Here is a 10,687-nt window from a genome sequence, read left to right on the forward strand (position 1 = left end):
CAGCACACACAGCTGAAAGGGCCTGGGACAGGGTTCTGGGCCCTGCATTGCTGAGACCATGGTCAAGTCCCTTCCTTCCTCTGAGGAGGTCACTGAGAACAGTGGTCCTCCATTTTGTTTCACCTGCGAACACCGTCCCAGGGCAGTCTTACCTGCAACTTACCTGTAAGGCTCTTGGGCTCAAAGATGGAGGACAGGGCCTTCCCCACTCTGAAGTTCCTTCAGTAATTTACTAACACTGGGTGGGTCAAACCAACTTTTTCGGTTGACATGACTTCTGAGGCCCTTGCAGCTCTGAAACTACAGCTCATGACCTTTGAGTCCTCACTGCTTGACAACTGGAAATTAATGTTTAGTCACCTGGCCTTGGCACTAAGCCCAAAGAAGACAGATCCACAAGAGGTTTGGCCAAGTCTAAGAACAGCTTCCTGTTTTTGCCTGAGCACAGACTCGCTTAAAACCTAGGTCAAAGCCATTTCTTCTACACGGCACCTAAAGGTCTTCATGCTATTCTCCCCTCCCCCAGCTACCAATGTACCTTCCCACAGCAGCCTTGGGTCCACAGTTCATGGGCCTGCTCCCAAGAGTGCCCCTCTTATCTGTCTGCCCATCTGTGGGCCACTCCCAGTTCAGGGTCCACTCCAGAGCTCTCCCCAGCTATTGGCACGAGGACATACCCTGTGTATGTGCCTGTCTGTGCCTTTTACCTGTAGTACCCCGGACTTGGCACTAGACAGGGCACAGGTGTCCAGTAAACACCAAGTAGAGAGAAGCATGAAGGGGGAAAGACAGGAAGAGACACGGAATTTCTCCAATGAGCCCCCCCCCCACTTTCCTGCACTCCTGCCAGTTGAGCTCCAGTCCCTGTTCCCTGTGCTTTCCCACCCCCCCCCCCCCCCCCCCACTATCCCTGTGACCAGGGTGCCCTTCAGCACTGCCATCCTTAGGACATCTTCTCTATTCTCCCTGGATCTCCACGGCATCATGTCTCGTGACACAGATCACTTTCTACTAGAAGTCAGGCCAATGGGCTCTGGAGTCAGACCAGCCTAAAGAGAACCCCAGCTCCTGCAGGTACTAGCTGTGACTCAGGCAGGCTACCTAACCCACAAATCCATTTCCTCATCTGTAAGGTGGAAGTCACACTTGCAAGGCCCACGAGTTATGTATACATACATAAGGCCCTGGCAGAGTATTTAACACACTGCAGGCCTACATCAGCTGCAATCGGTGTGTTCCTTGTCTAAAACTTCCTTCAGGGAATTCTCTGAAGACCCGGGGTTCGATCCGTAGTCAAGGAACTAAGTAAGATCCCACAAGCCACACGGCACAATTAAAAAAATTTTTTTAATTAAGTTTGTCCTTCAGACTATGCAGTCCTAGAGGGCAGCATCCTCACAGCTCAGTTTAGTGTCCTGGTTACCTAACTAAGCTCCTCTGATCTCTAGGCTTCCCAGGGGGAGAATCACAGAGACTTCATGAATGGAAGAAGGACCCCAGGACCTCTGCTTCAACCCTAGCAATTTCTCACTTTCCCTGTTTTGCATGTTGGGGTTCCACATAAGTACTCCCATGACAAAAGGCCCTGCTGCTAAAAGAAAGTTTGAAAGTGCTGGTTTTGAAGCTAGTTGGGCTCTCATGAATCTTGTTGGAGGTGAGGGGGACTCGCAGTGGAAAAGGGACACAGGTGTGATGAATGAATCCTCTCAGAGACCAGGAGCTGGTTGGTGGGGCAGGGCTGAAAGGCGCACTCAAGGCTTTATAGTCAGAACGTGTTATTGAGGCTGCAGGGGGAGGGGCAAAGGCCAGATCTTGGGAAGAAATGGGCTCCCTGTCTCCAGTGTTTGTTGGCCCTGGCCACTTCCCTCACCAGACTCAAAGCCTTGCCAGGGAGCCCTCCAGGTAGTCAAGGGCAGGCAGGAGATGGGACAATGAGGGGAGAAAGTGTTCCTGGGGTACAGAATCCTTGACCGCAGGGTCCAAAGGCTCGGGGCCAGCCACCAGGAAGCTGTGCATGCCTACAGCCCGTGCTCCCTTGTAATCACGTTGGTAACTGTCCCCAATATGGGCTCCCACCGCTGGTTCCACCTGAGCAAGGTGCAAGGCCTCATGGAAAATACGGGGGTCGGGCTTGGGCCAGCCAGCAGCCTCAGAGGTCAGCACAAAGTCGAAGTGTTCCCGCAGGCCAACACCTTCCAGGATGTCCTCTAGTCGTCGGTCAAAGTTGGAGACCACTGCCAGCTTCAGGCCTCGTTTTCGGCACCCCCTAAGGGTGGCCTCAGCCCCCTCCAACACCTGCCAGGTGCTAGGACTGCTGAAGTCCTTGTACAGCTGCTCAGCGATGGGGGCCACAGCCTGGGCATCCCGAACACCAGCCTGGTGGAAGGTCTGCTGGACCAAATCCAGCCACCACTGGCGGGAGGTGAGGCCGTGGCTCAGGCCATAGTTGGGGAAGCTCTGGCTCTGAGCCTTGTATGCCTGCTTGAAGGCCTGTCCCAGGGCTGTGGCTTCCACCTCCAGCCCGTGGGCCCGGGCCTTAGTGGCATATTCCACTCCCACAGGGTGGCGGAGCCTGAGCAGCGTGTCCTTCACGTCCCACGTCAGCAGTCGTAACTGTAGCCGGTGCGCCATGGGTCTGCAGGAGGGGGGGGCCAGTCCACCCTAGGTCAGCCCCTTCCTCAGGTCCCAGGAGGTTGAGCTAGACAAGACCACCCTCACCCAACCTGATGGTCTTCTCTTTCCAGGCTTCGTGGGTTAGATCTGCTGGCACTTAGGTAATGGCTTCACAGCAGAAAATCCTGGAATGAGAGGGCAAGTGAGGTAGAAGTTCAGGCTTTGGAGTCAGAGACAGAATGGGTTCAAATTCTGATGCTGCCAACTCACTGTGAGACCCGGAGTGTCTCTGATGCTGTCTCCTCATGTGTAAGGAGAGCAGAGTGACTCAACCTCACATGACTGCTGCACCAAATAAGATATCTCTGTTCCTTCCACCTATTATGTGCTATATGCTAGGAAAGGGACAGACTTGTCACCCTCGTGACATTCAAAGGCATTAAAGAACAGGGGATACAGCTATCAGACAAAGAAGGAAGGCAGCAGGTACCATGAGGATATCAATCCAGAAACCTGATTTAGACTTTGTTTGCGGGGAAATTCCTAAGCAAGTGTAGTTTCACTGGCAATTTGAGAAGGCCGAATCAGCAAATGTGCTGTGCTGTGCATAGTCGTTCAGTTGTGTCCAACTCTTTGAGACCCCATGGACTGTAGCCTGCCAGGCTCCTCTGTCCATGGGGATTCTCCAGGCAAGAATAGTGGAGTGGGTTGCCATGCCCTCCTCCAGGGGATCTTCCCAACCCAGAGATGAAACCCAGGTCTCCTGCATTGCAGGCAGATTCTTTACCATCGGAGCCTCCAGGGAAGCCCAGGGCCTTGTACGTCAAGATAAGGTAACAGTTATTTTGACTGCTATTACTATTGTTGGGAATGTGAAAAACAGTAGAGTCTTAGCAAACCATCTGATCAACCCCTTAGTCAAGGGGAAAGACTGAGCCAGAGAGGGATAGATATTTGCCTAAGGTCACAGCCAGTCAGCAGCACTGCCAGGACTAGAACCCAAACCTCCAGATCCTCTGTTCAGTACTTCCTTCCACTGCTTAGACGTACTTGGAGTATTTAAGAATCTGATTTTGGTGAACCTCTACAGCTCAGGGCAAAGACAGGATACAGCAGCCTGGTCCTGCCCGTCTTAAAACCTCCCTGAGCCCCAGATATAACGTCTGCCTGGGTGGAGAGCCAGTGACAGGTTCCTGACTCAGTGCACAGAAAACAAATTTCTCAGCCTAAAATCTATAGGCTGGAGGCAGCTTCTTGCCCAGAGCCGATTCCAGACACCCAACCTGTTCAGAAGAAACCCAAAGGGCCAGAGTTCAAAGTGCAGCTAAGTCGTTGCTGAGGGACAGACCAGGCTGGTGAATCTGGGGACAACCCTTAAAGGAAGTTTGGCAACGAAATTTCAGTCTAGAACTTATGGAGACCCGTCCAAAGATACTCCCACGAGGCAGGTGGGTAGATGAAGGCCCAGAGAGGATCGAGAACTCGTCCAGAGTCAGGCAGGGAACCACTGGCACAGCATTTTTCATTTCTGGAAGCCGGAGTTGGGGCTTCTGGCTGCCGGCCTAAATTGCTCACCTCCCTTCCCATTTCCAGGACTCGGTGGAGGCAAATTCCAAGTAGCCTGCCCTAGGGCGACCTATCTACGCCTGAGGTATGCAGCGGAACCTGTGGCGCCAGTCCCCGGGACCACGACCTACCTGCCTCACGGGGAAGTAGGTCAGGAAGGAAGCTGCAGCCGCACAGCCGCTAGGGAGAAGGGAGAAGCCGCAGACGCTCGGCGGTGCCCCTTTTCTGGCGAATCCTAGACCTCCTCCTGCTCCTCCGTCTCTCCCCATTCCGCCCCCTCCGCCCCCTCCGCCCCCTCCGCCCCCTCCGCCCCCTCCGCCCCCTCCGCCCCCTCCGCCCCCTCCGCCCCGCCTCCTCCGCTTCCTCCTCCTCTCTTCCCCTCACCACGTCTCTCCGCCTCCTCCGCCTCCGCCGCCTGTCTCCGCCTCCGCCGCCTGTCTCCGCCTGCGCCGCCTGTCTCCGCCCGGCCTCCTCCGCTTCTTCCGGCCCTCCGCCCCCGCCTCACCGCCCCGCCCTCCCGCCTCTCTCCACCCCACATCCTCTGCCCTCCGCCGCCTCTTCGCCCCGCCTCCTCCACTTCTCCCCGCCCTGCCCCCTCCTCTTCTTACGCCTCTCCGCCCCGCCCCTCCGCCTGTCCCCGCCCCTCCGCCTGTCCCCGCCCCTCCGCCTGTCCCCGCCCCTCCGCCTCTCCCCGCCCCTCCGCCTCTCCCCGCCCCTCCGCCTCTCCCCGCCCCTCCGCCTCTCCCCGCCACGTCCCTCCGCCTCTCCCCGCCCACACCGCTTCCCCTCTGCCGCTTCTCCGCTCGTTCCGGCGGCACCTTCCCTTCACTGTATACGGCGCTCTAGTCACCAGCCCTCACCACCCTTCGCTGCCCTCCTCTTCCCTTCCATGACCTTCTCTGCCCCTTCGTAAGACCCCACACCCTCTCGGTTCCAGGTCCCGCACCGCACCAATCAGCTTGATCACTTTAGGCCCTCCCTGCGTGCTCCTGGCCTCCCCATCCTAGCCCAGTCGGCCTCACGGTCCCTCTCATTTACACTCTGTGCTCTCCCCGCTCATTCCGCTCCCCACCCGCCCCACCGAAGTTCCTTCTCCGCCTGCCTTGGTTTCGGAGCCCCTCTCCCCACAGGTGCCCAGGCTGATTGGGAGGAGGGGATTTCTGTCCTGGTCTGGCTTGGTGAGTGCTGGGTAAACTTGGGCAAGGTGCTGCCCCTCTCTGGTCTTGAGTCCCCAATCGGTACTCGGAGAGAATTGCTTTCTGTTGAAAACTTGTCTTAACCCAAGACAATTTGCTGAGGGTAGAGTCCTCTGTAGAAACCTGATTTTTTTTTTCTTTGATGAAAAAAGAAGTCAAAATCTTAGGTGTCTGTGCACTGCAGTGATGCCTGATAGAAATACAGAGACAGTTTTGGAGGAAAGAGAAAGCGTAGCTTTATTTCTTTGCCAGGCAGAGGGCATGCAGCAGGCTAATGCCTCAGATGTTTCCCCTTCCCTGGGGAAAAGGGAGAGGTCTTATAGTCTAGGCTTTGCTCACGGGTATGTGATACGGTTCAAGGCAGTGACAATCTTGCATTCTCTTTTCTGCAAAGTTTTAAAATGGCCATAACATTTGAGTCTGGTCGTCAAAGAGGTTATTGGCTGGTAACCTTTTAGAAATGAAGAATGCCAAGGGAGTTACAAGGGTGTGTAGGGTAAAAGAATGCCAGGTGCAGGATAGAATTCACAGATAGTCAGACAGTGATTAAGGAATTAAATTTGTGAAGGAAGTCTAGTTGTGTGCACTAGAAACAGCTAGAGTAAAACTAGAATCGCTGGACTCTTCCAGGCCTATTCTTGGGCGTTTTATAGCCGTTTACTCATTCCTTCATTTCCCTTGGTTGTTAGCAGTAAAAAAAAACCACTTTTCCATTTCTGTTTAACAAATTCCCCACTGCTAGTTCATTTCTTCCATTTTGGTGGATGAAGGGAATCAGGCATTGTTCTCATCTGGCTGAGGATAAAATTTCAGTGTCATTCCACTTGACGAACATCAGCTGTTTGGCCCAGGAGCCCATCTATCTCCTACTTCAAAAGTAGTCATGCTCATCTCAAAAATCTTTAAAAATACAAAGCAACAGCCCAACCTCATTCATTCACTAACTGCTTATTGAGGGCACTAACTTTGTGCTGACCTTATCTGCTCTATGTCTGACACCCTGTTCTTCACTGAGGATATATACAATGAGAAACAAGACAGGGTTTCTGCCTTCAAGGAACAGGGGCAGGCAGAAAAAAACAAGTAAATAAACAATATCTCACAGGTGGTAAGAGCTACAGAGGCAGAAAACAGTGGTTCCATGAACAGTGACAGGGGACTTCTTTGGATGAACCAGTTAGGCGGGGAGCAAAGATCTGAAGGGCAACCAAGCGAAGATTAAGGATAACTACAGCTGAGCAAGAGCAATGGCCTCTCCATTGTCCAACCACTTCCCAGGGATTGCTGCAGTTTGGGTTTTTATGCTAACAGACCATTTTATAGGAGCACACAAACATGCATGCGATTTTATTCCTTTCTTCCCTCCACTTCTTTTGTTTTTTGTTTTGTTTTCAAACAAAACATCCCTCTGTATTCCAAGGCTGCTCTGTTGATTTTATTCAGAACTGCCTCACCCTCACTGGTCTCAGGCCTGGGAGGAAATACAAAGTTCAGAGTCACAGACCTTGGCCAGCAAGGGAGAGCTTGACTCAGGTAAGTTTTTCAGCAGAGAAGGGGGCCTTGAGAGTCACAGGAAAGCCAATGATAAGTCCTGCCATTTTGAAATAAAATTTTTTTTTTAATTACCCAGTTCAAAAATAGGTCCATGTCATTGATACAGTTTCCTCCCTAAGGCAGATGACAGGAATTCCTAGATGGTTTCATTCTTTCATCTCCCCCGTGTGGATTCTGGCCTAGTGATTGCTCCTGGAGACACCTGGCATGTCACAATACTGGCCGTTTTTTTTTTGGTCACACCATGCAGCAGCATATGGAATCTAGTTCCCCAACCAGGGATTGCATCCGGGACCCCTGTAGTGGAAGCCTGGAGTCTTATCGCTGGACTGCCAGGAGAGACCTTTATTTGGCTTTGCCAGGTCTTAGTTGTGGCACTCAAGATCTTTGCGGTGGCGTGGGTGATCTTTAGTTGTGGCATGCAGGATATAGCTCCCTGACCAGGGATCGAACTTGGACTCCCTGTGTTGGGAGTGCAGAGTCTTAGCCAGTGGACCACCAGGGTAGTGCCCTCTATGGATATCCTTGAACACATGTTTTTGGTCACATGCATACATATTTCTGTTGGGTAAATCCCTAGATGTAGAATCACTAGGCCATAGGTATGTGTATGTCGTTTCAGTAGATGGGGCCAGTTTTCTGAAATGGTTGTACCAATCATGCTGGAGAGTTCCACTTGCTCCACATTCTCAAAAATTGGCAGTCTATGTTTTTTTAAATTTTTGGCATTTTGATGAATATATGGTGGCATCTCATTATGGTTTTAATTTGATTTTCTCTGTTAAGTAGTGAAGATAATACTTTTTCATGTATATTGGCCAAGTGTTCACTTACATGAATAACACATGAATATATTCTTGTTAGACATAATACATGAAGACAAAAAGGTACTTGAAGCTAAGACAATACATAAAAGATAAAGTCCTATGCAATCTCTCTCCTCTACACCTTGCAATCCCTCCTCTAGTTTTGAGCACTGTGGGCTTGGAGTTAGGAGATATGGATCCAGCCTTGGTCTAACACCGGCTTGTGTGAACTTGGACAAGTCCCCTCTCTGAGTCTGTCTCTCATCTACTGAATTAGTGTTTAACCTGATGGTCTCTAAGGACTTCTTTGATATTCTGGCCACTGTGTCTGTCATTACAAAAACTCCATGTGGTGGGGATGGCCATTTGTCCCTATATCCATCTCTCCATCTTCCTTAGTAATTGAATCTCCAAGTTTTAGCTGAGCACAGGGCTGCCCCACCAGACTCTTTTCCAGCCTTTCTTATACAACTAGGTGTAGCCATGGGACTAAGTTCAGACAAGGGCAAATGACGTGTGAAACGTTCGGGTTGTGCCCTTGTGAAGGTGTCATGCCCTCTACTTGCTCATCTCCTCTTTCTGCTGACTGAAAGAGGGCTTGATGGTTGGAAATGGATCCACCAACTGTGATCATGAGATGGAAGCCAAGATGTGTTGATGACAGAACAAGGCAGGGGCCATAACCCCCCACACCATATAGCTGACCATATAGCCCAGACTACTCAGAAACACATTTCCATCTTAAGCTATCATTATTTTGGCTTTTGTTATAATTACTGAACATGAATCCTGACTAATACAGAGTAACTGGGGAATGACTAAATCTGATGTCAAAGCAGACTTTTCTGAGGCCGTGACATTTAAACCAAGATCTTAACAATGAAAAAGGAGACAGCCGTTAAAAAAGTTTAGGTAAAAAGCATTCCAGGCAAAGGAGACAACCACAGGTGCAAAAGCTCTGAGATCCTACCAGCCTTACATCTCCATGCCACATCTCCCATGCCATTGTTCACAGGGGCTAAACTGAGGCTGGTCGTGTGACCCAAGTAGGACCAATAAGAGACCTCCAGAGATCTGCTACGTGAATACTGGGATAGAAAGGATTAAGGACCATCTCCCCTGGTGGCTCAAATGGTAAAGAATCTGCCTGCAGTGCAGGAGACCCAGGTTCGATCCCTGAATCAGGTAAGATCCCCTGGAGAAGGGCATGGCAATCCACTCCAGTATACTTGCCTGGAGACTTCCATGGACAGAGGAGCCTGGCAGGCTACAGTCCATGGGATCGCAGAGTCGGACATGACTGAATGACTTTCACAGACAAGGACCTTGCTGCCGTCAAGTGGCAAAAACCCACATTAGAATAAAGGCAAGCTGAGAAAAACACAGATGAGAGATAGGAAGGGATACAGGCTTCCAGGAGAGACTGTATCTGTCACTTGCCACCAAGAGCACCCAGAACAAGGCAGAATATGGGGTGCTGCAAGTGAGTGGCCCTAATGTGTGGAACTGGCAGAGTCCACACGGGGCAAGGTCAGGACTCCCCTTTCCCTAGTTGGGAAGTCGGTTGTAAAATGTCTGGTTTAAATGCTTGTTGTTTTGGGAGACCTCAACTGTATGCCCACTGAAGTAGTTTGAGGGACCTTAGTGAAATGAAAAGTGATGAAGGAATGTGTTGGTTATTTGTGGTGGTCTGCGGGATGCCGCATTAAGGGACAAGCTACCATCCAAGCTGGCACGTCTTGAGAGGGAAATAAGAAAACCATATTGTGTTGAGAGAGGCCCTTAATGCTCACCAGATGCCTGGAAATCTGAGAATAATAAGCCTGGCTGCTTGTGAGAGCTGAGTTCTCGGCCCAAGGATAAAATTACGGTACTTCAGGTGCTAAGTCTTGACTCCAGAGGGCGCCACTCACATAGACCACATGCCTGAAGGCAGATCAGCCCCTGGATGTGCAGGTTACTAGAGCTACTAAGAGCATCAGTGTTAGAGCTATAATTTTGTTACTGTTTATTGGGAGGTGGTATGGCAGAGTGGGTAAGGGTAGAGGCCTTCGAGTTGGGCTATGTGATTTCAAATCCCAGCTCTGCTGTTGTTGGTGACTGGGGTTGTAGACCCACTTCTGCCATAAACTTGTTGAGCCTCCTTGAGAGAGTCATATGAACATAAACACACAGAGCTTCTTCACTGCAAACCCACGCTAAATTTAGGGACTCCCTTTCCAAGCTTTCTCACCTCAGTCAATGGCCTGCCTATCAGCCACCCAGGAGCTCAAGCCAAGTTCGCCCTTGACCTCTCACCTAAGTCCTAAATCTCCTCTTCTCCATCCCCACAGTCACCACTCAGTCTAGGCCACATATCTTATTTGTGCTTTGCCACAGTGCTGTCAAAATGCTTCTATAAACTGAAATTCCAAATAAAAATCTTAACTTTGTACTGTATTTTCCAAGTCTCCTGTAAATGTGTTATCATATTTTCATAATTTAGGAAATAAAAAAGATTTTTTAAAAACCCATTAAAAACCTTTTCTGTGTTCCAGCCCCCAGCCATCCAGCTCACTTTGGCCCCAGGATCCCTTCTGCTGGGAATGATTGTCCCTAAACATGTGTCAGCTTGGCTGCTTGCTTTCTAGGTCTAGGTTTAAATGTCAGACCTCAGGGAAGTGTTTTCTGATCCTTCATACCTGGTGGCCTTCATAGCACCTGTCACTACATCAGTGGTAACAGGTCTGCCTATTCATTCTCCTCAGGGAGCCCCATCATCACTCTGCTCAATGTTAACTCCTGGGGGCTCAGGACACAGTTATTTGCTTTCTGAGAATGGTTTGTACCTAAAGAGCGTGTCTGCCTCCCATCTCCTTGTGCCTAGAACAGAGCTGGGCTCCCTCTCAGCTTGGCAATGATGAGTGTGGGATGGCCTTGAAGAATGTTCCCTTCCACACTAATCAGCAACGA

The 10,687-nt window shown here is 50.7% G+C and overlaps 1 protein-coding gene across 2 annotated transcripts; it reads right to left on the reverse strand.

The window, feature by feature from the left end:
* Window positions 1-1,333: 1,333 nt before the first annotated feature.
* Window positions 1,334-4,648, reverse strand: HDHD3 (haloacid dehalogenase like hydrolase domain containing 3). 2 transcript variants are annotated; one of them, XM_070795312.1, is made up of 2 exons: window positions 4,564-4,648; window positions 1,334-2,798 (listed from the first exon to the last, which is right to left on the reverse strand). In XM_070795312.1, exon 2 carries the CDS (start codon window positions 2,629-2,631, stop codon window positions 1,876-1,878), a length of 756 nt encoding a protein of 251 aa, XP_070651413.1. In that variant the 5' UTR covers window positions 2,632-2,798; window positions 4,564-4,648; the 3' UTR covers window positions 1,334-1,875. The 2 variants fall into 2 exon arrangements, with proteins under 2 accessions (XP_070651413.1, XP_019822320.1); XM_019966761.2 differs by lacking the exon at window positions 4,564-4,648 and adding an exon at window positions 4,311-4,466.
* Between the last annotated feature and the right edge of the window lie 6,039 nt (window positions 4,649-10,687).

This window comes from Bos indicus, chromosome 8 (assembly GCF_029378745.1).
Source record: "Bos indicus isolate NIAB-ARS_2022 breed Sahiwal x Tharparkar chromosome 8, NIAB-ARS_B.indTharparkar_mat_pri_1.0, whole genome shotgun sequence".
NCBI lineage: Eukaryota > Metazoa > Chordata > Mammalia > Artiodactyla > Bovidae > Bos > Bos indicus.

Coding starts and splice junctions, on each gene's coding strand:
- HDHD3 (XM_070795312.1), bottom strand. CDS start 2,631: ATGGCGCACCGGCTACAGTTACGACTGCTGACGTGGGACGTGAAGGAC.